The sequence below is a fragment of the Pygoscelis adeliae genome, unplaced genomic scaffold (genome assembly GCF_000699105.1).
Source record: "Pygoscelis adeliae isolate BGI_AS28 unplaced genomic scaffold, ASM69910v1 Scaffold391, whole genome shotgun sequence".
Classification (NCBI taxonomy): domain Eukaryota; kingdom Metazoa; phylum Chordata; class Aves; order Sphenisciformes; family Spheniscidae; genus Pygoscelis; species Pygoscelis adeliae.
In genome coordinates, this window is record NW_008824108.1 from 11675 (window position 1) to 39385 (window position 27711).

At 42.1% G+C, this 27711-nt stretch overlaps 1 protein-coding gene across 1 annotated transcript in view; it reads right to left on the minus strand.

The window, feature by feature from the left end:
- The window catches only part of COLEC12 (collectin sub-family member 12), a 91261-nt gene that overhangs the window by 1990 nt on the left and 61560 nt on the right, over window positions 1-27711 (minus strand). The window contains exons 3-9 of the mRNA XM_009334190.1: window positions 17324-17446; window positions 10325-10423; window positions 6750-7796; window positions 4829-5317; window positions 4243-4379; window positions 3359-3468; window positions 1508-1653 (exon numbers count right to left, since the gene is read on the minus strand). Of these exons, the coding sequence (XP_009332465.1) occupies window positions 1508-1653; window positions 3359-3468; window positions 4243-4379; window positions 4829-5317; window positions 6750-7796; window positions 10325-10423; window positions 17324-17446 (2151 nt within the window). The remainder of the gene's footprint in view (window positions 1-1507; window positions 1654-3358; window positions 3469-4242; window positions 4380-4828; window positions 5318-6749; window positions 7797-10324; window positions 10424-17323; window positions 17447-27711) is intronic.

The window sequence follows — 27711 nt, forward strand, 5'->3', positions numbered from 1 at the left end:
AGGTCCTTTGCAACTGAAATATTCTATTCTATTCTATTCTATTCTATTCTATTCTATTCTATTCTATTCTATTCTATTCGCCTGTCAGAAAAGGACCTGGGGGTGTTGGTCGACAGCCGGCTGAACATGAGCCGACAGTGTGCCCAGGCGGCCAAGAAGGCCAACGGCATCCTGGCCTGTATCAGAAATAGTGTGGCCAGCAGGAGCAGGGAAGTGATAGTGCCCCTGTACTCAGCACTGGTGCGGCCGCCCCTCGAATACTGTGTTCAGTTTTGGGCCCCTCACTACAAGAAGGATGTTGAGATGTTGGAACGTGTCCAGAGAAGGGCAACGAGGCTGGTGAGGGGTCTGGAGAACAAGCCTTATGAGGAGCGGCTGGGGGAGCTGGGGTTGTTTAGCCTGGAGAAAAGGAGGCTGAGGGGAGACCTCATCGCTCTCTACAACTACCTGAAAGGAGGTTGTAGCGAGGTGGGTGTCGGTCTCTTCTCCCAAGTAACTGGCGATAGGACGAGAGGAAATGGCCTCAAGTTGTGCCAGGGGAGGTTTAGATTGGACGTGAGGAAAAATTTCTTTACTGAAGGAGTGGTTAAACATTGGACCAGGCTGCCCAGGGAAGTGGTTGAGTCACCATCCCTGGAGGTATTTAAAAGACGTGTAGATGAGGTGCTTAGGGACGTGGTTTAGTGGGCATGGTGGTGTTGGGTTGACGGTTGGACTCGATGACCTTAGAGGTCTTTTCCAACCTTAATGATTCTATGATTCTATGATTCTATGACCTGCCCTCTGCCATTGCAGAAATACCTGTATAACCAGAAAGAGATGCCCCATGGCAATCACCTGAGTGACTGCTTGGCCACATTGGCAGCTTATGAGTCCTTCACTCCAACTGCAACAGATGAGTTGCTTATGGCCTGTAGACCCAGCCTCTGAGCTAAGAGGCTCTATGGGACATCTCCTGGCAACAGTGGGAATTTTAAGGCCCCCTTAGCAGTCACCAAGTGCCTCCTGTTGCACAAACTCTCAAAACAGAGCTCTTTTGGTTTTCAAAGGCTGGTCCCTGAGCCATCCTAAGGCAAGCTTTCCCCCCTGCATGTCCGTTGAGCCTATAAAAACAGCTTCCAGTGTGGCCAGGGTCTGGAGCACATGTGCCAAATCACGCTTGAGATTTTAGGTGCGTTTGAAGTCTACAGGAGATGGTCAAGATGCAGAGCATGCTATGCCTACAACCAGCTTGAAGGCTGCTCATTTCTTGTGGTGAAAGAGCACAAGAGAACAAGATTTATTGTAATAAATCCAGCATCTGCATCGTGCAGAGTATTAGAAAAGCCCACGTTGGGCTAGATCTGAGTACAAGTGCTCCATGTGTGATTGCCTTGCTTCCTCAACAAGGCACTGCCACAGCATCTAGCCTTATGCCTTGATCTTCTCCCCTCTAGCTGTGGAAAATTTACTTGAATTTGGCCTGCTAGGGGTAGGGTGAAATCATCAAACCAAGTGCCTTGCTTACCTTTGTCCATGTCTTTTTCACAAATGAAATTGTTAACATCTTCACAGTAGAAGTCATTCCAGAGCCCAGCATAGATTAACCCGGCGCAATCTTCCCCTGACCCGTGCCCATGGCTCCAGTTATCAGGTTGCCCAGTTTTCCAGTTTCTTTCAACCAAAAAGCAAGAGATATGATTGCACAACGCAGTACACATGACAGTTTTTCACCGCAAGAAATTAACGAAAACATCATGAGATCTGTTCTGAACGGGAAATACATGTTGAAACAAACAATACATGACTCTTGCTCAAAATGGAAAACAGATGTATTACAGAGAAGGGAATCTATTCGGCCTTGGGCTGCCAAAACTCAGAGACCTAAAATTAGACTGATGAACTTTATTTTAGTTTCTTAATGTACTTGCACATACAGTGGGAGTGCTTCATGCTCCATGTGCATTGCTCTAATCCTGCAAAGCCTGCCCACTGCGTTCCTGCTGGCAGATGGGACTGAGAAGAGCTGTCAGGCTCACGAGTGCTACCCAGGATGTCAGCACCCTGCCATCGCTCACTGCAAATGTGCTCAGCCCTCTGACCGCGCCGAGGCAGCCCTCTCGGGAGGCACAGCAAAGATTTATCTGTTTTATGGACCCATATTTGGATAGGAAATGAATTTTTGGACTTAAAAGGAATGTACAAAGTATATATACACCTATCTTTTGAGATTGTTAGCTTTGATGGTGAAACTTAACACAGCATGTACAAAGCTTGCAGCAAGTGTTTCCTCATCCTGTTTTTGTTTAACAAGTGAGAAACACTTCCAACCTTGGGACTTAAAAGCTCCATTTTCGTGAAGAAACAGGTTGTTGAAGGGAACTTGTGATTGCTGGCTGATACGGTCCATGCTCAGCTAAAAAACACGCCTGCCTGACATAGAGCGTCTGACCAGGCACCTGGGAGGACACACAGCCTTCCAGAAGTGATGAAATACTTTGAAAATGAGTAACTGAGAGCTCTGAGGTTACGACAGGGCACCTTAACTCATGGTGTAGTGGAAACCTATTGAAAGCAGTGGCTTAAGTGGGAATCAGTCACAGTGCTGCTATAAAGAGAAAGAAAGATGAAAATGGGGAGGGAGAAAAAGGGAAAAATATTACAGCTCATTCAAAATACATCTGACTTTTTCCATGTTTCTCATCAAAATGAACACCAATGAGATCACAGCTAATCATTTCGTAACATCTGACTGACTGTAGCCTGTTTTTCTGGAGCACAGCATGCTCAGCTCTATAAACTCTTCAGTCCACTCCTTAAAAATTTGGGTGGTTGCAATCTATTCCATTTAGGACAAATTAGGTGTAGCCCTAGGATTCCTGGAGAGCTGCCAATTCAGTTCTCAGCTGACAAAAGCTTAGACACCCTCGTTTCATACATTTGCCTTATGTTTAATGCTTTCCACTTGGATTTGGACTTTATCTAAAGGCTGGTCATTTTTTATCAGAATGAGCACTATTTATAGCCAGTTGTAATGCAAATAAGGAAAATTCAAACCAAGACAGCAAAACTGTCTGTGCTTTCCATCTCAGCTTTGTAATAAAAGTCAGGAGCAAATGTTTTGGCAAGAAACACTGTGCTATGTAGTTCTGCGATTCATTCAACATCCAGTTTTCTTCCTGGCAAGGAAAGAAAGCCTTGTGCATGGAGAAGGGAGAGAGAAAAAAACAGTTCAACAGCACCCTCAGTAACGAATTATTTCATTGGCATCTACAACCCTCTGGATCCATTGGATAATTTCTAGATGCTGCTTTTAGAAGTGTCAGCAAGAGTGGTAACATCTGCAGAAAATAAACACCATTGGTTTTTATTTACGTACGTGTAAACTGGTAAGGATCCATCCAGCCATCTCCATTCATTTTCCTTCTCTGAATCTGTTAGTCCAATCCAGAAGCTGCCTTTCCCCAAAATCTGCCTTTTTATCCATTGCTGTGGAAGAAAGATCTTAGTCCATAACAAATTCTAAATAAACACAACCGTCTTTGGAGCCAATAAGCTACTCTGGTTTCATGAGCATCTTTGTTCTCAGAATAGGAAGGGCCAGAGAAATTTTTCTAAGCTGAAGATATGTTTCAGGAGTTGGCCTTGAGACCCCTTGCCCACACTAGAATCCATGGCAGTGTTTGCATGTGAGGTAGAGAGCTAGGCATGAAAATTACGTTGACATAAAGTCACAGCCAACATATTATAGATACAAATTGAAAAAAACCCAAAGAGTAAGCAGTTGTATCTTGACGTCCCCACTGCTATGTAGCCACCAAATAATTATGTTGAACAGTAGTAAAAGTATAGCTAGATTTATAGTTAGATTAAAAATATTTTTGGGTCACAATAGTCTTAGGCTGCATGTATTAAATCAGACAATTTAAAATTAATTTATATTCACCACTGCAAAAAATACATTTTGGATAATATGCAAGGCATAATGGACTCCATCTTTAAAGGTTCAAAACTCCTACAATTCTTGCCAGCCTTTCTGGCTGCTCTGTGCCCACCACCTTCAGGGTCAGCACCAAGTCTGCTCACACTGCCCTCCTGCACATGGAGAAGCTGCTGAGCAGGCAGAGAGTGGACAAAATGCTAACTGGAGTGAATCACTGTGTCTACCTCACAATGCTCTCAGTTTCCCACTTGCCTTGTGGCTTCCACATGTTAAATAACTTCAAACCCTCTCCTTGAAAAACAGAAAGAGAAGGTAATTACCTGCTCCTCTTTGTTGTTTATGATAACCAAGCGTGATGCCTTCTCTTCACAGAATAACTTTGCCTCTTCAAAAATTTCTCTTTCAATTGAAAAGTAGTAGCACTTTTCTGTATAGTTCTTCCAATGAGGAGAACAACCTGCGAGGTGAATATTTTGTGTTAAGCCAGTTACTGATAACTCAACGAGTCAGTGGTAACTTTCTGCATAGGACGAATAATAAGTGGAGGATCCCATGCTCATCTACAGCATGCTGCCACCTAAAGTACTTACATACAATTTGGGAATTTACTTATTAGGATTCTGACTCCGTGAAATCAAGGCTAAACTGTGTGGTCAAGGGGATTATTTATTACTCATACTACTGCCACCTTTTCTTTAGCCGTAAACATTATCTTAAATCAGTTTCAGGTCATCAGAAGGAAGACCAACAGGTATGGCTTCACTTAACAGGGCTCTTTGTGATAAAACCCAGAGACTTAGTCTAAGGTAGCAGAGGTTATTTGAACCAGTAACTAAGTGGTAAACTCCCTCTGCTACATATATTTGTATCTCAGTAAAAGATGCATGCGGTGAGTTGACAGCTTACCATTAGCCTCGGGCACTGACGTAGGTTCACTTTGTAGTGCCATTGGCATCCCTGGACCTGGTGGCCCTGGTGGGCCAGGTGGGCCCTTTGGACCAGGCAGCCCAGGGACTCCAGGTAGCCCAGGTAGTCCTCGAGGTCCTGGTACCCCTGGCTCTCCCACAGTTCCTTGCAGGCCTTGAAATCCTGGTGGGCCTTGTGGCCCAGGTGGACCATCTTTGCCTTGTGGACCTGGTGGCCCCGGGTCTCCGCTTGGTCCAGGCAGACCTGTCTTGCCAGGAGAACCTCTCTGACCTTTGGAGCCAGGCGATCCTCTTGAACCTTTCCCTCCTTTTTCTCCTGGTGGCCCAGTTGGCCCAGGTGGGCCCTTTTCACCTGCAGGTCCTGGTGGTCCGGGCTCTCCTTTCTCTCCTTTTTGTCCTTTTAGGCCAGCGGGGCCAAGAGGACCTTGAGGGCCTCTGTCACCTTTAGGTCCCCTTGGACCAGGAGGGCCTGAAACAATGTAAGCATGCAAAGTGGGGATACAGACAGAAAGCGAAACAAAAAGCCCATGTGGGGTCTTTGCTTAATATATCTCAGACCAGCAACACTGGATATTCAGCACTGTGAAAACTGGCCTAACAGCTACTTCAAGCATTGCTTGTAAAAGTACATCTGCTTCTCAGGCACTATATACCATTGCTCTTTCCTCAGCCTCCATGAAATACAGGATACAGAAGAAAATAATCTGATGCACCCTGTCCTGTGAACTGGACAGTGACACCATGCCCCAGGTGACCAGCCGAGGCACCAGTCCCTGCAAGACACACTCCATGCTGTTGATGCACGTGGTCCTGCGTGTCCATGCTCCCGTTCCCTCACTCTGCTACGCTCCCTTTTACTTCTAGCCCCATCTCTCCGCTCTTAGACTACAGGACTCTTTCTCCTGCAGTGACACTGTTTGCTGCTCTGTCAATAATGGGTTGTCAAAAAGAGACAAAACGATGGATAGTGAGCAATAGGCCAACTGTGTGAAAGATCAGAAGTACTAGTTGCTAACTGGCTGGCTATAACAGGAAAGAGAACAATACCCACAATAGGAAATGGTAATATTGTGACAGCAATAAGCAACAAAATAATTCTGGATTCTGATCATGGATGAGCAAATGCCTTGCCAATACCACCCCCACCCCACCAATCTACATAATTTAAACTCCTCCAGAGATAAATTCCTAAACTGGAGTCATTTAGGCCTGGTTGAAACGAGAAAGGTTAAGGTTACTGACATGTTGTAATCTTGGCTCTAATTCAGCCTTAGTTTATTTGGAGCAATGGATTTATATTTGTGATTAGAGTTTTAGGCCTGACTGGTTCACATCAGGTTGGAAATATGAGTGTTCTTTTCATTTGGGATAATACTTGGCTGGGAGAAACCTCCTAAGCTTGATGCTATTTATTTCTGGAGAAAATAAAATATCCCAGGATTAAAAACTAAGCAAAGTAGGATGTTTTCTGGCAGACTAACAACTGGCTTAAAGTGAAATAGCAACTTGTTTTTCAGTAAGGGTGGACCTTTCTGGGAATAGTCCAACATATATTTTTTAGCCATTTCCTCCTTAGCAGGGATAGGTTTCTTGAGGTTCCACACCTTCACTAGCTTATTTTAGAAACTAAATCAAAAGCAGATCCAGTCAGTCAGTCACTCAGAATAAAATTTTGCTAAGTCAGAACCTTCTTTCGTAACATCCCCATTCTAGGTATGTAGAGAAGGCATAGGAAAGTTAGTAAGGAATATTCAAGCTACATTTACATTTCCAAAGTTTAGGATTAGATAATGGAAAACTCTGTACCAGCATGCACTAACTAAATTCCACAGAACTAAAGAAGTAATGCAAGCAGGAATTCAGCACAGACCATTATGGACATCATTAGAGAAGCTGCATACCTTGTAGGATAGTGAAGTTCTTGATGAGCTGGCCATGTTTGGAATCTACCAGCTTCATTTCTTCCATGATTACCGACAAATTGGCAACTTCAACATCTAACCTTGACCTCATCAAATCCTGTTGCATCTTGAGAGATGCAGAGTCTAAGCGAATATTGGCTAGTGTGCTATTCATAAAAATCAGCTCATCTGAATGTTTACTTAAGGTGTCTGTACAAGTTGTCCTGACCTCATTGAGATTGCTAGTCAATGTCCGTAGATGATGAGCAGTGTAGCTGATGTTGCTAATGATATTGACTATATCAGTTTCAAAGACCTGGAACCTCTCTTCTAGCTGGTTGAATTTGGCAGAAGTTCTGTTTTCATACTCTTTATGCTGTTCCTGGAGATCCTTTAGATTTTGTTCATTGGCTTGGGCAATTGTGGTGATATTCTCCATTTGCCCACTGAAGGAGCTGAGCTGATTGTTCATGTCTTCAAGTGTATCATTGTTAGCTTTTGCCAATGCTGAGTTGTTGGCAGCCAAAGTCTGTAAATTTTGTACTTTCTCCTTAAGCCAGTCAGTGTCCTTCCGGGCTTGAAGGACAACCTGCTGCAGATTTTGAAAGTCATTCTTGATTCTTAGAATAGCCAAGCTTGTATCTTCCATTGACTTCTGCAGGACACTGATAAGATTTCTTTGCTGTATTTGTGTCAGGTTTAAGTTGTTCAGGTTCATGATGACCACATTATGAGAATGCACTTGGTTTTGCAAGTTTGTTTGAATATTACTTGTGTCTTGTTGAAGATTGTTGATATAGCCAGTATAAGCCTGAAGAGTCTTATTGACACTGATGATCATGAAAGAGTTACTATCTAAGGCACTTCTCATTTGGCTCTGTCTATCATCTAATACATTTCCAGACTCTTGCAGCTTCTCCAGTGTATCTTTGTTTCTGGTAGTTTTCTCTGCTATGTCATGAAGCTGCTGACGAAGAGCCAGAATGTCAGATCTGAAGCTAGACAGTTCAGTGTTAGTATTCATGGCTTTTTGTCCAGCTTGGTCATCTGTTGTACAGGAAAAAAATTGAAAGCCTTTAGGATGAGTTTTTTAAAACACAGTATAAAAAAGCACAGTCTATTTTAAATACAGTCAGGTTGTCAAAACGTTCTGTCAATAGAACTTCTATGATATCTATTCCAGAAAAGAGAAAGCACTAAGGAAAGTTCTGCCACTAGACAGAGAAAAAATCAGACAGATGAAGACCTTGTGTCTTGCTGAGGAGGACAAAATGGTGCTTCTGTTGTCATATACAGGAAAAACTACCATTAGAAACTGATGAATATACACAGTCAGGTAGTGCTTGTATTCTCAATAAAAACTGAATGGAAAGCAGAATTCAAACTATTAAAGAGGTATCAGTAAGTTTATGTTTTGAAGTTACAACTGGCTATTGCTGAAAGCTCAGAGGTACATTTTAGCTGTTCATATTTTCTTCCTCCTTTTCCTGGCAGGTGAAATACCTCCATTGTGATTTAGTACATATAGTTTCATTTTTTTAAATCTTGGGTTTAGTTTTAAAAAAGTTCTAATACCTATTTTAAAACAATCTGGGTTAGAGACGAAAGCTTTGCCAGCAGGCTACTCCAGATATGACAGGATATGATGCATTTCTGTTTTTCTCTCTAACACACTACTATTGCTTTTAATGACATTTATTTTGCTGTTATTGTTTCCTCATGTTCTGAGTTTCAGTAAGGCAAAACCTTTAATCTTAGAGGAACATCTCTGCTCTTGCTTACATTGCCCTACAGTATACTTCTGGGAGCTTGCCTGAGTATGATTAAGCTTTTGAGGCTGCACAGCTCATCAGCCAGGACATAGAAACAAAGGAAATAAGCAGTCAACACTCACTTTCAGGGAAGATTCCCTTTCTGGACCTCAATCACTTCCCTCTCCTACACACAGTCCATATATTTTTTTTCCTCATCTAAGTGTAGCTATATTTATGAACTATGCAGTCTGAAGTCCATCATTTCAGATGGCTCCAAGAGAGGGCAGAATGGTTTTCATAAACTACAGTGAATACAGCCGTGTATGGAGCTTTCTTCTGGGGTGTCTGAATGAGTCATGATGATGAACATCAAATGGTGGCTTGAGACTTCAGTCTGAAGTGTTTACGGAGTCTTTCATGGATGGACATCTTCCTGACCACAGTTCCTCTCCCTGTCACTTGTCTCAGTCCAGGATCTTCTCAGCTCTGACTCTATGTTTACCTCTCAGTTATAGCTCAAATTATATTGTGTTCCTCACACAACTCTGACAACTGCCAGGTCCACATACAGCTAATCCCTGAAGGCCTGTCTTTCATTCACCACATGCTGTTATCCTTCTGGCCCTACAGCAGTTCTCTTACCTTTATGCCTCCCACACACATCGCCCCATAACTTTTTTAACTTCCTCCATGGCAAGTCCACTTAAATGCGAACTGATGGTCCTGAGCATCTCACTGGCCATCCATCCAGCAGCGTGTAAAACATGTGGGCGTGAATGAATCAAAGGTGCTCCAAGTTGTGAAAATTTAATCAGCATAATATAACCCAAATATAACCCAAAAGGTTGCATGTGCTTTAAGATGTAACATTTACTTCTGTATATGTATCGGTAAAAGTACATGCCACTGAATTACCCCATGTCCTTGAACTAAATGCAGTGTGCAAATACTTCAGAATCCAGCTATTTTTTCAGGAGAAGAAGTTGTAAAAATTTATGATCAAGCTGCAAGCAAGTAATTTTTCCTAGAAATACACATCTCAATATATGGTTTATGAAGCTAAACAAGAAGCACATGCACGTATGTGCATATTAATATTTTTATAAAAACTGATTATATAAACGATAAGTCTATGTATATATACATTGATAATAAACAGCTCTGCTTCCTTTCCAGGCAAGAAAGAAAGGTAGAAATAGACACTTAGTGAGTAGAATCCTTATCCATGATCTTTTTCCATCTTCCTGCAAATTGAGAACTCTGATAGATAGCACTTCGGAGACCTGAACTCATAACAACCTTGTGTCCTGTATTCCCTGAGATGATTAAGAAACATTTTATGGAAGTAATCAACTTGCCTCAGACATAAGAGTTTTGAACAGCTGATTATTTGTGCACCCCTTAAAATGGCCTTCAGTTCTGAATCTTAATTGCTAAAACAGCATCAAGATGACTGGGTGACAGATTTTCATTTTATGTAGATTCTCTTGTGCTGTGGAAGAGCTTCTGCTATGTTTTACATCTCTACCTCAGAGAAGACTCTCTCCTGAGGACAACCTTTAAGTGTCTGTTTATTTTAGTATAAATGATTTCAGAATGACTTCAGTGGGAACTGTAAATATTGAAGTATGCTTAAAATGCTGTCCTAAGTAGAGCTGATCTTAACTATTTTTAAGTGCTTTCCCAAGTACTTGAGAAATTGGAATAGAAGTGCTGTATTTTGTCATAGCCAGAGATTTTTCAGGCAAATTTCCTGCCGCTATCTGCCAGGAGAACACCCAAAGCCATAATGCAAAGGGGCTTTGCTTGCGTGTAGTTTACCTAATTTCTTCAGACCACTCTCCACCTCTGTGAGCTTTTCTGTATATCTTCTGTGGGACGTTTCCAGGCCACCTGTCACATTGTCCATTTTTTCTACAACTAGGGGAAAGAGAACAGTATGTTACGGAAAGAAGAAATGTGAAATTACGAAAAAAGTCTAGTAAACAATAAAGCAAACCAAAAAACCACCACTACCATCAAACAAAAAAAGAAACCACCTTAAAATTGCTTTGCTTGCCACTACGCTCTGCTGTTGCTCTGTGAAATGTTGGAAGGATGAGCTCCTATCTGCTGGTGGGACCCAGCATTCTACCAGTTCTTCAGTCTGCCAACAGTCCGCAAACATTTTTTTGCTCACGAGCAATCTCTCTCCTGAATGAGGAAATCCCTCTTTGTAGGTTTTCCTCATGAACCAAGTCCTTTTCCTTTAACAGTATTTCCAAGCACAGTGCTGTGTGGCAAAGGCAGACTGTTTGCTAAAGGCTCAGACGCATGAAAGAAGACTTTCTTTTATTTTGCTATGAGCCATTTCTCCTTAAAAAGAACATTTTTTTTCCTGTGCCTTTTAATCATTAAAAATTGCCACCTGGATAGCAAACTTTGGACTGAGATAAGTTTGAAGCTGCAATTACTAAATGTTTTGGGCATCAACTTTTAAACATCTTGATAATGGTACAGATCACTCAAAATGGTCTTGAAACCATTCTGCCTCATTAAGATTGAAAGGATGGCAATTCAGCAAGTGCCGATTTATGGCTGATGTGCTCTTTATTTTGTAATGTCTAAGTCATTTTCTTGTCACTGAGACAATCTGATTATTTGATGAAATTGATATGGAAACAGAAAAAGCAGAGCAACAAAAGAAGAGCCCGGGGCGGCTTCCAGTGGCAAAAATGTGAAATGCTTGCAAGGTTAGAGGCAGCCTTCAGCTTCCACACCAAACCTTGTCTAGTAGGCTTTTGCATTCAAGCCACAACCAGGGGCAGAAATTTCTTCTCATCATGAGATTATTTAGCCCTTTTGCTACACTGGGAGCAGAATGGATCTGAACCAACCGTGGGAGAGGCTACACGAGTTATTGTGCCAGCTCCCTCTTCCAAACAGAAGAAATAAGGTGCTTCCCATGTCTTGAGATAGTGAAGCCCATTCTGTAAACCTGTGTGGGGCAGGGGGTACTGCTAACTCTTTCTGTCTGTGACATAATCTGCAGCTAGGAAACAGAACTTGTTGCTATGTAAAGATTTGTTTTTTTTACTGGAAGTGGAAATTTAGGGGATCTTTTGCTGCTCATGAGCAACCACAAGAATCCTAGACCTTTAAAGTGTGGTCCACCAAGTACTCCTTCTTTATTAACTTTTGCCCTTGTTTTTCTGACTCTGGGTACCACAGTTACACAGCAGGCTTTTATTGCTTCCCCAAAACCAACACGAGAAAAAGCACACCAAGATTATCTCTGGTGCAACTGCACTGAGGTGAATGGAGTTACAACAGAGAAAAAGTCTCAAAGGTTTTCAGAGAGACCAGACACCCTTTGGTGAATTACCTGCCTGTTCCTTTCTATACTGCTAACGAGCCAGTAAAACAGAGACTCTACTGTGTGTGCAAAGATAGAGTCAGAGTGTGGCTTTCTGTATTTGAGATGATGGCAGATTGCTCGCTAAACACCAGATCCAGGCTACAATAATGGCTTTGCTTTTTCAGGGGGACCATTGCTCAATACCTTCTGCTTTAGAAAGCATTTTTCCCCCCAGCACAGCACTAATTTTTCACTGGTTCTTCTGCCCATTAAAGTTACTTGTCAAAATGTTGTATGCCATTTTTCCTAAATGAAGCCAGAGTTGATTCTCTGTTTGTCCTGCCCAGCTGTCTTCCAGGCTGAAGCCCAGATCAGCAAAGGTCCTTCAGTTACTTCTGACACTCCACTGATGCAGGTATAAACCTATGCATCACATGCAGTGAGTGAGGGGACCATACTTGGCTTTTCCTTCTGGCTAGCTCTAGGCAGCTCCTTGTTCAGTCTGTGGTGTTCTGCTTTGTTTATGGATAGTCACTGTGAAGGACGTGGCTCACTCCGGGCACTTAGAGAGGACCTCATGAAAGCATCTGGATTTAAAAAGTAGGCCTACTCTTCAGTCCAGTTTCTGCTGGACCTGTGCCTTGACTACCAATGTCACATCACCTACGGGTCTTGTTAATTCTGATTTAGTGTAATATTCACCTGTTTTCTCCAGTTATGCAACACACTTGGAGTCAGCAAATGAATATATATTATCAATAATGAAAGGAAAATGTAGTTTCTTCATTTTGCTGTTCGAATGAATGCTAGTTTGTACTTCAGATCTGCAGTTTGTAAAACTGAGATTTTATACTGCCCTATAACAACAAGAATGTTTTCATGGTTGAATGAAATCCAATACTGGAAACTTGGGTTAAAATATTCCCCTGAAGAGTCCAAAGCCAATGAAAATAGTAGAAATCCTATCAATATGTAGTAGCCTGTACTGGCAGTTAGATGAGATTGGATGGAATTAAAGATACAACAGCGTATGGTATTTTCATTGCCGAAAGTAAAAAAAAAAAACCCACCCCACACTAAAAAGACCGAAGCTGGTCTGTACCTATGGTCATCTTTTGTAAGGAACACCCCAAAAATTTGTTGAAGCAGGACTTTAATCAGAAGCCTTACTGGTATTATTGACAATTGGCCGTGATATGTGCGGAAGACCGTGCCTGGACTGTGTCTGAAAGATCACTAATGAGCACTGTTAAAAGGTCTTTCAGTCCCCAGCAGCTTGTCTCCTACAGAAGGTAATAGCTTTTAATTCTAGTGTGTAACTGGATGCCAGACAGCAGCCCTGGGTTGGGAGGGCTGACACGACACTTAGCTGGAAGATGCTGGTTTAGAGAGGCTGGAAAGAGAAGGACGCTTTCAAATACACAAGGTATTGATTTTTGTCTATTTGACACTAAACTGGTGATGACTTACCCAGATTAATGATGCAAAGTGCAGAATTAGCTCTATCAGGCAAACCATTTCCTTTATTTTAATTCTGTTTGCCCTTAGAGGGCAAGTCAGTCCTGTCGTGTGATGTGCAGAGGAGAGAGGCCAGAGCCAAGTTCAAACCACCCAGCTCCAGAAGCAGCAACACTAGAGGTCTCTGCAAACGTGAACTGCAGGGTTAACTGAAGGATTCCTAGTGATGCAGGCTAAGCTGAATTTTGTCATCCCATAGACAAACCAATGCATATATTTGCTTTGTGTGGGGGCAGGATCTTAGCCTCCATGGTCAAACAAATTGTGGGCCTGGGGGACTTGATCCCCTGCTCAAACTCCTTCCCCAAGCAAGTTGTAGCTTATTGACTTTCTTGCCACTGCCCTGCAAGTGGAAAGGATGAACTCTGGGGAGAACTAGCAGAGAACCGTGGCCAAAGTAGGTTTTGTTGCTTTTGCTGTCAAAAGGGGTCATACGGACAGATGTCCTATTATTGGGAATGCCTTTCCTTCCCTGGCAGTAGCTCCTACCACCATCTCTGGATGGAGCCTTCAGTGGTAGGTGAGCATGTAGAGCACTCTTAGGAGTGGAAGTCAACCTCTGGGGAGTGCCTTGGGCTTGAACAGCCACTTCCCATCTTCTCCAGAAAGAGGCAAAGGCAAGCCAGACAGACCAGTGGTAACATCCCTTATGAAGGCCACTCTGCTGCTCCCAACAGTCTGCTGCTCTCAACAATGCAAAGTCTGTCTATGCCTTAAGCTTGCAATTGGATAGCTTCACCTTAATTCTCAGCTTGGTCAGACCTCTATACATTGTCATCTCACTTTCTGATGAGGTCACTGTGGAAAATGTGGTAAAGACCCTCCAAAAGACGCCAAAATTTCAAGTAGTTGCTGACTGGAACAGTGAGGACTGTCTGCATCTCGGCCACTATTTCAGAAGCAGGGACAAAATGTGCCATCTCACCAGGGTGTGTTGGCCCTAGGTAATGCAAGCTCTGTCTGGGACACAGATAAAAAAAGTAGATGAAAGTCACGGTGGGCATTAGTCAAGAAACTTAAAAACAAGGACTGACCAGAGAATGAGAACTACCAGAAATTCAAGCTGAGAGCATGCTAGCTTCCCTCACTGGAGTGAGTCACAGGAAGATCATTCACCTTTGATAGGCTAATCCAACACTGGCCGGTGCCAGAAAAATTATAACTTTGTATTTTGCATTTAATTTAAGAAAGTATGCGTAAAAAATTACAGATTGCTTTATTAATGTTTTTAACAATAATTTGTCTTCTCAAGGCAAACTAATAGTAAACTCGCCTTGTTATTCCTTAATGACCTTGATGTTTAATTCATGTTTTGGTTTCAGGTTTCTCCAACCTACTATGTAATTTTTACCACTAGTTTGGAGGTTTGTTCTATGTTGACTTTGCCTCCCATTGAGTTATTTTTTTGCCTGCCATATTGAATCCATTGATTAGTAGTTTTAACGTTTTAAATCACAAAGGATATCTAAATACTATGTAGGAAATGAAAGTTTTAAAAGTAGTTTTGGGCTTTATAAACATAAATGTGGGAGGCAAATTTAATGGAAACTTAGCTACGAGACTGAAAGAATCCCTGATGCCAGCAGAATTCCTTCTTTCAGTGTAATACTGCAATAAAAAAGACAAGCCAGACTCTTGATGCAGAGAGGGGAGTTCAAGAGCTCTATAAAATTTTATTTTGAGTTTTGTTCTTCCTTTAAGGCCTAATTCCTTCCCAACGATCCGAAGTATTGCAATAATTCCTTTGAATATGTACCGTCAGCTGGGGTTTTGTCTAACTCGTGTTCCCTGCAAATTAGTGCTTAGGCACTGTGGAGACAAAGCTCTTAAGCTGCAGGTACAAAGGGCGAAATTAATGCCTGACATATGACCATTTGCTGCTTGGTGTTACAGAAGGGATACCTTGGACTAAACAGGACTTTTCTCCAGCATATGCCGCTTTCCCTTGGCATTCAGGTGGAGCAGTGGTCACCAAGATGTCTTAAGGTCTGTGAGCAAGATGTGCATTATCCACCTTCCTATAATCTTTTTCCCATTTTTTTGTGGGAGAGGAAATTCTTTTGTCCTTGCCCTGGATAGCGGTGGCTTGGTACTGCTATGACAGAAAGACAAGTCCCCAGGCAGGTACCAATGGCTACTCAGTACAAAAAGGAGGTTTAGAAATGAGTGTAGCAAAGTTGGGGACTCAAGATGAGAGCAAAGCCTGGGGAAAAGATGGTGCTAGAGCCCCCATGGAGAAAGAAGCTTGAAAACTGTGAACTGAAATAAGGAAGAGAAACTCCCTCTCCCAAAGAGATCTTTTGGACAGTTTCCTTATTGCTGTTGCGTCCTACACACACACAAACAAACGTTTGCCAAAGCAAGATATAGAGCAATGGTCCCTCCAACTTGATAAGCTGTTTCTGGTGCCAAGTGAGGTCTGAGTCTTCTGGTGAGCCCCAGAACTGACAGCCTTGTATAAAACTCTCTTGAGGAAAATTCTATTAAATCCCTGGCGTTTAGTGGCTGGGTTATAGGATGGATCCCATCCTCATCTGCTGTAAGCAGATCTCTGCAGATTTATATCTGCAGAAGGCCTAAGTTTGTCCTCCCCTAGTCCATATAACCAAATGATCCTATCTTTATAGATCAAGAAGAAGTTTTTGAATCCTGGAAAGTTTTTTTTCCTCAGAATCTGACTTCCAGAGACCAGTTACACATTCTTCAGGAGAATGTCTGACCAATTATATATGTACTGCATTTATTTACATTTGATTTTAATTTGCCACATTCTGTCTGCTTTATCATGAAAATTCCATCTGCTTTATCATGAAAAAGGAATACCTACGTGTCTCTATCTGTCCTTCACGTTCTCTCATCTCCCTGGCTAAATCTTCCATCTAAACCAAGCAATTTTAATTTTCTTCCCACTCAAAACTGTACCAAATCCTCTTAAATAAGTATTTATCCCTTTCTATTTCTACAATTTCCTTTTCTTTTGCTGGCAAAGGACCAGAGGTGATGTCAGCTCTGCTACGAGCGCAGCTGTTGGCGGCACGGGACGCACTGCATACTAATCACATGAATATTTACCCAGCTTCTTGGAGGGGTTTTGAAGCTACTCTCAGAGCCATCTCAAGCAGCTAGTTTAAAGCTAGCTTGGTTTTCTCCGCAACATGCTGCGATGTCCTGTTATAATACTCACAATGATGTTACTCACTTTCTTTTTCTTACCGGAAACTCACGTCTTATTTATTTAACTTACAGCTGTGATTGCACAACAAGCAGACATTTACATCAATACATTCATAAGAATTCCTAAGTGGCTACAGTTAATCAGTGCTGAGGACATAAGGGAATTTTAAGTCGTGCTTTCCAATGTGCCCTACCAATGACTTCCACAAATGAAATTTTCTCCATTACTGGGTTACCCAGCTACCAGACTCTTTGCAATTACTGTCAAAAGCATCTAAACATCTTTGTTCATCAAAATAATTGTAGATAACTCAATACATTGGCACATCCTGGTTCAACCTTTCTTCCACATATTTCAAAGTAATATTGATCTTACATTTTGTTCCTGCGATAAATATTATATTAGTAAGATATTCCTGGCTCTCCCATTAAGAAGGACATTTATTCTCAAAAGGTGCGATATATGTAAAAGAGCTCAGTGAAATCAAGGTACAGCACATGTTACAGAGCTTTGAGTCTTCCAGTTAGTACTCCTTCGTGGTTGAAGAATGATCATTTTGTTCTAACTTTTTTCTTTTCTTTCAAATGTCTAATACAGTTTCAAAACTTCATAATTGTTTGAAAGTGAAAATCTAAGGTTGCAGTTTCTTGTCATTTGTGTACAAAAAGCCAACATTGCCAAGGTATTGATATTTAAAGTGAAATGTGATAAATTGCCTGTCTATCTAATATGTGGAAATGCGCTTGGATGCTTGGCTGAAAGTGAAATGCTGGGCTTGATGCATACATACCTTTGTATCCCAGAATGGCTACTGTGATTGTTAACAGGGCACATAAAATATATAATAAGATGATGGAAAACTTCAGTGCCCAGTTATTTTTACATTTGGTACATTGAGTCCCCTCCTGAATACCTGCAAAAGAAGATTTTAAGAAATTTAAAACAACGGCAAAGAACATGTTGCTGGTTTTAGCTGCCCATTTCCTCTCCTCCATTTTCTAAAGAACAAATTATTTATGTAAGCAGATGATATATGGGTGCTTATTTGCCTATTCTGCCAGGATAGCCTCCATGGTGGTTAAAGCATCAGCTTAGTGATAGAATCACTTTGGGATTTTAGCATCTGGAAGAGAAGTAGGTTCTGCTTTGCTGGAAAACCTGTGGCTTTCCTGAAAGACAGGACTATTTTCCGATTGTGCTAACAAGACTCTGGTGAGCTTTGGAAGTCAAATGTTTATTAGCATCTCCTTTGTCAGGCATCACACCGCAGCAGCTCTTTCTTAGCATTCAGTCTCCCTACAGGAGCAATAGGAGACAGTAAATGCTCCGGCAGAAGGAAAATACAGAAATAAAATAGCATTGTGAAAACCTAGTAGGAGTACCGGTCCTGCTTTGTAACCATTACCACAAATGGTTACCATGTGAACACTTTCTTTCCATAATGAGAGAGACTTTTTTTCTTATTTTAGGGGGTTTGGAGAATACTATTTCCACAGAAAAGAAAGGGTGCTATACTGGTAAAGCTAGCGGTACATCTATACCAACAGAAAAATGCTGGTGAATTTCTCCTTGTGGACAAGTTTAAGAAAAAGGGCCTCGAGTTGATGAGAGAAAACAGGCCTTTACTATTTTATATTTGAGCTTTTTGCAGAATGTTTTGCTATCTTTGAGTCTGTTAGGGAAGCAATATTCCTCTTTTCTCCACGTGCTCCTCAGGAACAGCTCGAGAGTGTTGGAAGTGTTGATTAAGTTACCAAGAAATTCATCAGAAACACAAACATGTGAAAACATGAAAACTGGACCACTGTGCTGGAACGAATGGGCGGGATTTATCCCTCCTTCTGATGTGCATTAAGCAGGCCAGGATTAATGTAGCTTTCTGTGTGTGTCAGAAAATGCACTTCTTTCTTTGATATTTTACTCTATTTGTGTACTATTAGGGGAATCCCACAGGAAAGCTTTAAGCTCTAATAAATTCTATGTACCAGATTACTTAACTAATCAAAACTTGCTCTGTAGCTTTTTATGAGTAGCTTATATTTCCCCTGAGGCCAAACCCACAGCTGATTTTACTTTTCCCAACTGATGACCTTCTGCAGAGCATTTTTTTATTTTTCATTTTTTAAGAGAAAAGCATGGGCTGCTTCCCCTGGGTTCGCGGTGGATGGGTGACTGACATATCAAGTTAAGTCAACTGTATTTCTTTCTCAAAGAACAGCAGTTTCCAGTGACTTCCTTAAGCCCAGGGTACTTGAAGGAGGGATTACCATACTGGAGCAACTCAGGAAGAGGATTTATACAAAGTTTATTTGACAAGGCATTTTTCTCAATTCCCTCTGCACATATACTAGCCGTGGCTAAGGCAGAAATGCATCTCTCACAGGTCAGCCCACTTTCCACATTATGTCATCACATGTTTTTTCTAAACTTTTCAGCTGTGACGTCACATTCTGTTGCCATGTGATGAAAGCGATGTCATAGATTTGAGTTCCTTGGGGTTTATGCATAAGATCAGTTGGGAATCTGGTTCTTTTTTCAGGAATGGGAACATCAGGGGAAAATGAGACAAAGACTTGTCAGCATAAACCCAAGAACAGAAACTCCAGAGGGGAAAGGCTTCTCTCCTGCCTCTGCAGGTGGGAAGGAAGGGAGCTGGCACAGAGATGGGCAGTTGCATAGCCCATTTATTGGTGACTTGGATTCGGGAGGCTGATAATTCCTGCACCACAAAAGAAAAGGTGAAGGGTCCATAATTCAATAGCCAGGTTTGCTTATGGATCCTGATGTGTGGGCTGGTTTTCTTTGTTTGGTTGACAATCTCAAGGAGTTTGCTAGTGGGGAAGCTCTGCTTGCTGAAAAAGCTGGAGAGGAAAGTGCAGTTTTCTAAGGGTTTGCAGTAGATATTCAGAGACTGAAATTATTTCACAGTGGGAACTTGTGGTGTCTGGAGCACCATTTTGCTGCTGTTAGCTGGTACTAATGGGCTCATTGAGCCCCTGTGCGCTGAATGCAAGGTTCCTCCTCCAAAGGGTTTAAAATTCAGATTCCAATCCTGTAAGTCTTTGAACATCCCACATATCAAAAAACACGAGAAGCTTGGGGCACAAAGCACATCACATTCACCTTCTAAATACACAGATAACAGAAAGCTTGATCTTCCCTATTTTAATGTTAATGGAAGCAGGACCAGATCCATAACTGGGAAGACTGATAGACTGCAGAGGTACAAAGCACAGAGAAAGGCAGAAATAAAAACAAAACCTTTGACAGCAACTGCACATAGAGAAGTTTCACTTGATTACAGTCTCATATTAAGATTACTCATTTTATGACATGACCTGCTTTCTGTCACCGTGCTCCGGCTTCCTGTGTAGTCTAATGAGCTGAAACTTTGCTGATGTCACTGGATGTATTGCAGTTCAGCATCTAGCATCATGTATGTTCCAGTGCTTTATAAGGATCTTGTTTCACTTCTCTCAGTCCTCTCTATCGCTGGTTCAATAAAACAGCACTTTGGCTTTTCAGAACTTTTACTTTCAGCATATTTCAAACTGACATCAGAACAGCACCCCAACAAAAGCCAGACCTTTCCATCCTTTAACAGTCCAGCACTGTTGGTATCAATAACATAAACACAGTGTACTAAAGCGATCATACAGGCAGCAGTGATTCTATTAACTAAGCTGGGCTGGAACTGTGTATTGCATTGCCTGCTGGGGCTTTCTGCCTGTCAGCTTAAAACTGCATCTGACTGCCATCGAACCCCCGCTACCCTCATCTAACGTGCCCCAGGTCCAGGGCTGAGTAAAAAGCCACGGAGCTCTAACAGGATCCTTTGTTTTCCTTTGCCTAGAGATGGACACAGTAAAGTCTGTCAGAGCTATTAAATTTACTCTTTATTGCAAATACATAGCTCTTAACTCTGTTTCTAGTAACTGCTGACTTTCTAGTTTACTAACCATATAAAAATTACTAAAGATAGAGGTACCTTGAAGAAAAGATCTGCAAGACTCATTCTAGTGTCTTTTTGTGCAGTTAAATAATCCAGGCTATGAGCAAAGGTAAAAGCCAGGAATGCAACCCTCTTTGTATAGGGATGAATTACAGTGTAATCAGGGCTCCGCAACCTCCCCAAGCACGGACCCTGGCTTCAACTTGCCCTGTTGCTCTTCCCCACTACCCTGTTTAAGGACCAAGCCCAAATAAGCTTGTTCTGATACGGGAGACCCATTTAGTCCGCACTGTGAGGACACTTACTGTTATTGAAGTGTTGCTCTGAAAAGACGTGATAGCCAAAACATTAAGCAAACACAGATGGGAGACTATTTCAAATGCTCATTGTGATTACACAAAACCCAGCAGGTTGGCATAAAATTATACAGGTTTATCACAAAAGCTGAGAGTCAAGGCTTGAAGGAGCCCTTGCCTGGGCTTTAATTTGACAAAACTTCCCCACTTTTACCCACTCGACTGCTTGCTTTCATGGCTTACACAAAATGCAGTGTTCTTCCAGGAGATGTGTAACCTCTTATCTAGAAAGCTGTAGAGTAAATGTACAGGGAAAGACCCTACACACCCATTCCGTTGATAGAACGTATGTAAAACCTGCAAGAGGGGGTTCTCTGCTGAAGTCAGCTCTTCTCTGTTTGTTATTGTTGCTCCTAGTGCAGCACACTCCTTTCTGTGTCCTGTACACGTGTTTTCAATGTTGGTCTGCTCCCAGACATTGGTCACTAACTTCCAAACCCAGGGAGCCAGGGTCACTTCCGCATGATATGCATTTCTCACTGCTGATTTGATCAACGTTTAATAAATATCAGATGGGACAGAATGTGCCTCGTTTTGCTGGACACATGCTTTTTTCCATTCCTTTCCCCAACTTATTTTAATAAGAGCTCTGGTTTTTCTGTCTCACTGTTGGGAAGACATCTGGCCAAACAGACAGCAACCTAGTACAAAGAGATCCTGCTGGCTCACATGCTTTGGGGACCCCCTTCTCTGCAAACCAGGATGGTCACAAAAAAATATGCAAGTGAGACATCCCCCTGTTACCAGGCTTTGTAGTATTTGTTTTTATAGCACTGCATTCCAGTGACTGAAGACTTTGTTCTCACGCAGGGGGTATGCATCTGCAGATTCCTTTTGGGCTCCAGATAAGCAGAGGTTTTGCTGGAGGAGGAGCTGGGGTTTTTGGTTGGTTTTTTTTGTTGTTGTTGTTCCGTGTTTTTTAATGGGTGACTAAATATCTTTGCTCTTTGACGTGGGGTAACCACCTTACAAAATGCCTGACTCTTCAACTATATTATGCTTCCGGAGCACATCTTTGAACACTCGAATATGATATGCACACACATTTTTTTGCTGAATAATTCTTTTAGAAGTATTTGCCTCTGTGTCCTTTTCTTGGCTCTTGCTGCAGGATCATAGGTGGCCTCATAATATTTCTGCTAGCAGATCAGTTTTGACAAAGATGCAAGGTTCCCTTCATAACCCTGACGAAAAATGTACTGATAAGATGATTGAAGAAATGTAGTGCAGGAAACGAAAATACATACATTAGTTAGGAGGGGTTTTCCCCAGTATGATTCATTGAAAAGAGATAACATCCCTTGAATTTTGGAAGGAAGACTGCAAGCCTAGTTTGCAGCCTTCAAATGATAAATTTCTCAAAGCTAATGTTTTCAAAACTGATGAGCAGTAGATCTAATAGCTATATTTAAAGGGGCCTGAGCAAACTATGTACATCTAGTTCCAAGCCCCCTGCCATGGGAAGGATATCCCTGCCTTGAATCATTCTATGATTCAACATGTAGGTAGGAATCAAATACTGAGAGGTACCTAACCATGCAGAGTTGCAACAAGCTCCCAGTGGGTGCCTATCTCACCAGCAAAAGTAGATGATCCCATGAGGAATCCATCTCTAGGTTTAAACAACTAAATGCCTTGAAGAATCTGGCTGTAAGTGCTCAAATTCAGGCACCCAAGTGTAAAATGGTAGGTTCTTACTAATATGCATGACTAGGAAAGTAAGTCCATCTCTTAGGACAGAGGATTTTAAAATTGAGGTATGTAAGTGTGTACATATATACATACACATACACACACACATGTTGTGTTCAAATATATAGGAAAAATATATGTGTGTATGTTTTTTACAGAGAAGCTTTTGTACTGACACAAACCCAGCATATTACATTAGCACACTCAAATCAAAAGCAGACGCATCTTTGCCAGCAATAAACTTTGTATAGCTTTGAGATTACTGGATCCAGTCAGCCACAAAATTCAAAGTGAGATTTTTGTCTTCTCTTCTGTGTGGTGTTACAGGTTATTAACCTACGCTTCACAAAAACAATTCCTGTGATCCTCCATGAATGGTTTCATTGCAGTCAGCAAAACTGCTCATTTGATGGTTCCATATGACTAACCTACCTCAGAAAGCAATCATTCTTTATAATGGTTATAAATGGCAAAAACTGAGACTGGTTCATGCTTTTTTTAATTATTATTTTGAAATAAATCTCCTTCCTTCAGTTTAGAGTATATTCTTACACTATAAAGGCTATAACTTGATCTAAGTGTAAATAGACGCCCTACATTTTTCCTAGCTAATGTGTAAAGGTCCATGCCCAACCCCAAGTTATTGGATGGGCATTTAGCATGAGGCTGCAGCCATAGGAAGCATAGCATGTACTGGGGCTTCTCTGAGCAGCTGCCCATCTAACTGCTGCACAGTGCTGCAGCCCCTCTCTGGCTCTGCAACCTAAATGCTGCTGGACAACCCCTCTTGGGGGTAAGTGTGGCTAAAAAAGCAAACATCGTGGTTATTGCACGACCAGTCTGCAGGGGAGCGCTGAGCCCTTAGGTTGCAGTTGTGAAGTGCCTGATTTGGAAAAGCCATGCTGGTGCCTTCATTCAACCTGAGCGGTTCCTCACACCACAGCTTCCTCACGTGTGCACATCCATCTCCAGGGCTTTGTGGGGAAGAGCTCTTGACCAGGCAAACCAAGGCCCTTTATTGCACACTATAGAACAGGGGTGATACTACCGAATTGTGCCCGCTGCCCCCACCTTCTTCACCCCTCGCTCAGTCTCTTGCCATGATTTCCTTTCCACTCGGCCCTAGGGGGAATGTGAGTGCTAGCCTTCCTCCCACATCCACAGTCTTCGCAAGCCCTGTCTCCGTAACAGCAACAGTCCTGCTCGCCCAAGTGGTGCAGTGCTGGCTTGTGGGCAGGTGGATTGCAACAGCCTGCTTAACTTCATTGTCAGATTTTTACAATGCCATTGGAAAAAATACTTAGCACAAACATGCTGTCATTTGTTCTGGAATTTGCTAGTTTTGCTTCTGGTTTTGTAATCAAATAGGGATAAATGCAAGCTATGCTCGTTTTGAAAAGGTTTCTGGTTATTTACTAGGAAGCAATTAAAGCAGCGAAACTTGAAATCTAAACAGTAGGTATGTACTCACTTAACTTGTGCCAGTTTTCCTATGCCAGGTGAAAAATCATGAAACATGGCAGCAAGACAGAGGCTAAAACAGCCACTCTATATTTCAGGTAAACACTGCAAGACACAGAGCTTCTTTCTTCATAAATTAATAAACAAATGGACCAACCTCAAAACACTCCATCCTCACAGGTTTCTACAGTGTCCTGCATAACCTGATTGCCCTGTTACATAGCTAGCAGCTTGTATGAATAATCTCTGGAGAGGGAAAAACACACCTCATAAGCCTGTTCTGAGAATTTATGCCTCAAAAGATCTGCGTGACTCCTGCCGGGGCCAGTGGTGCCAGTTCCTGTGACTCATCCTGAGCTTCACATCGTGGGATTTCTTTTTCACCCTGGCGCCCCTTTCTTTCCAAGTGCAAGGTCCTGCACCTGGGTCGGGGCAACCCCTGGTATCAATACAGGCTGGGGGCTGAAGAGATTGAGAGCAGTCCTGCTGAGAAGGACTTGGGGGTACTGGTGGATGAAAAGCTGGACATGAGCCAGCAGTGTGCGCTTGCAGCCCAGAAGGCCAACCGTATCCGGGGCTGCATCACAAGAAGCGTGGCCAGCAGGTCGAGGGAGGGGATTCTGCCCCTCTGCTCTGCTCTGGTGAGGCCCCACCTGGAGTACTGCGTCCAGCTCTGGAGCCCTCAGCATAAGAAAGACATGGACCTGTTGGAGCGGGTCCAGAAGAGGGCCACAAAAATGATCGGGGGGGATGGAACACCTCTCCTATGAAGAAAGGCTGAGAGAGTTGGGGTTGTTCAGCCTGGAGAGGAGAAGGCTTCGGGGAGACCTGATTGCAGCCTATCAGTACTTAAAGGGGGTTTATAAGAAAGATGGGGACAAACTTTTTAGTAGGGCCAGTAGTGACAGTACAAGGGGGAATGGTTTTAAACTGAAAGAGGATAGATTTAGACTAGATGTAAGGAAGACATTTTTTATGCTGAGGGTGGTGCGGTGGTGAAGCACTGGCACAGGTTTCCCAGAGAGGTGGTGGATGCCCCATCCCTGGAAACATTCAAGGTTGGATGGGGCTCTGAGCAACTTGATCTAGTTGAAGATGTCCCTGCTTATTGCAGGGGGTGTTGGACTAGATGACCTTTAGAGGTCCCTTCTAACCCAAACTATTCTATGATTCTATGATTCTGCGACTCTATGATTCTTGCAGCTATATAATTATGTGAGACTTTCAGCTTGCATTTTAGGAGAACAGCATATTCCTAGACTGTTAAAAAAAGAAAAGTGGGGAGGAGTTGTTCCTTAAGGCTTAAGACAATAGAATAATCCACCATTTACAAGACACTTCATAATCCTGCCTCTAAAGAGCCACTCTCACCACTGAGGGGGCAATGCTGGGGCTGGGGCTGGCAGGGCTCACCATGTCCCTCATCCCCTGAAGCTGGAGGGGTGCGTTTTGTCCCAAAAGCCCAGGGTACTTCAGTGGAAATGGGAGGTTTGCTTCTCTGGGACACCTTGGAAAAACCTCACCCTTGATGATCCACATGTTGCAGCCCGAAGCTCTGCATGCAGGGGAGGCCAGGCAAATTCCTCTCCACCAGACTGAGTCTGTCGGAGGCAACGGCCGCTTCCCGTAAATCCAAATCCCACATCTGACATAATAAAGAGCCTCAGAGGGCCAACACTATTATCTCTGGAAAGCTTTCAGCCTAAGAAATACTTTATTCTATATAATGTACACAAACCCTTTCATTAAAGGAGGGGAGAACCCTCATTTTCAGCCTGACCATCATCTCTCACTTATTTATATAACCCAGCCAGCATTTTCTCTGGCTTTGTTCTTCTTCACAGTAGACCAGCGATTCACAATGAATTGTCAGAAGTCCTAATTATACACTTCAATAACCATCACCATTTAATTATATAGTATTACCAAACAATGTCTTACTGTGATTAAACACTAAATATCTTAATTGAAAGGATACAAAAAGCCCAACCACAACAAAGGCTAAGCAAAGACTGTTGAGTATCTGAACTGTACCTTAGGCAAATATTATGAACAGAACTGAAGGACCAGCATGGTAAATTTTAAGAAAAATCATGGATTTGCAACAGCTTAAGGTCCAGCCATAGCAATGCGGTAAGGATATCACACCACCAGAGGGTCCAACATCCCATAGACTATTAGATTTAAAGACAAGTCTAGAGTTTAACTCAAACCAGAACAAAAAACAGTAAGTGCTGGTGCTTTTAAATAACTGTCTGGAACAAGAGAGATGTGTCTGTCCTCAGTTACTGAAAATCAAGCAAAAGATCACTCAGTGCACGTCTCTGGAAATAAACCCCAAAATCTAATTATGCTATTCAGAAGATGAGAGAAAAACTAGAACAGTGAAAAGAAGATAAAAATTATGTATGAATTAAAGACCTGTTCAATGACAGGCAAGACAGCCACGATACATCACAGCGAAGAGCCTCTCTCAAACTGTATCCCAATAGAGAAGAATTTAGACTGACTCGCAAGAAGATATATAGCCAGATCTATAGGGAGATCAAAGCCAGATCTTTGGTTTGTGCAACAGCCTCCTAAGACAACCTGAGGATATTCCGTCCAATGAGTTAATCAAAACTAGAGTGAACAAAGCATTAGCAAAGTCACAGAAGGGATCTGTCCTCAGGGTTATGCCAGATGGCAAAGTAATGCCATTTCTGTCTAAGTCCGGGCCCTCCATTCTGAAATAAACAAGCTTCCTAATGAAACATAGTTCCTAATTAAGATGGTATAATTTGATGAGTAATGTACACTATTTTTAGTCTTAATTCAAACTACATTCAACTGAAAGGAGGAAAAAAGGTAACACACTCAAAGTGTGTATTTCCCCTAACATTCTCTATTTTTATAACATAGTATTTAGGTGTTAGTGACCCTAGTAATGGTGTTACGTTAACTGGTAGGTAGAAAAAATAGTAATTCTGTGCTTTGTGGCTTTTGAGATACATTTCTTTAAGACGGCAACATGATCTCGTCCGGGGCTGTGAGTGTGGTAGGTGCTGATACCACCAGCAGTGACACCTGTACTACAGAGCGACTCACCAGGGACATGGTGAAGTTATCCAGAGCACGGGTGGAAAAACCATTCTCTTCACGGGAAGCTTTCACCCTTTGTTATACTAACTTCTTCTGCAACTTTTAACATTATATTAAGGACAATGCTAAAAACATTGGATCACTGTTTTACAGAACAAGAAAAGCTCGCCTTCGCCAAATGAAGACTCCAGCCATACACAATGAAGCAACATTTCTGTATTCACCGATGCTGCCACAAATGCTATTCCAGCTATCTACAGAAATTAAATTTTTTTATGTGCCTGCACAAGTTAAATGGGAATACTCGGCAACCATCTGTTCCACTTAAGTTTCTGTGCAGGTACATACATGCACACATGCACACCTAACGCAGCCGAGGCAGGTTGTTTGTTTAAGCACATTATAAAATCCCATGTGTCTCTGCAAAGTGTGCTTTTAAACTCTTGTAACTCATATGAATCTAAACCAATTTTCACTAGGTAGTCGGAAACATGCTGCATGCCCTTCTCATTCATCAGGTTTCTTTCTCTCCTCCACTGCCTAGTGGAGCGGAACAAAATAAAGTTTCAACCATATCTGATGGCATAAAAACTGTATTTACCTTTTTCCATTAGGGAAAAATACAGAGCTACTTTT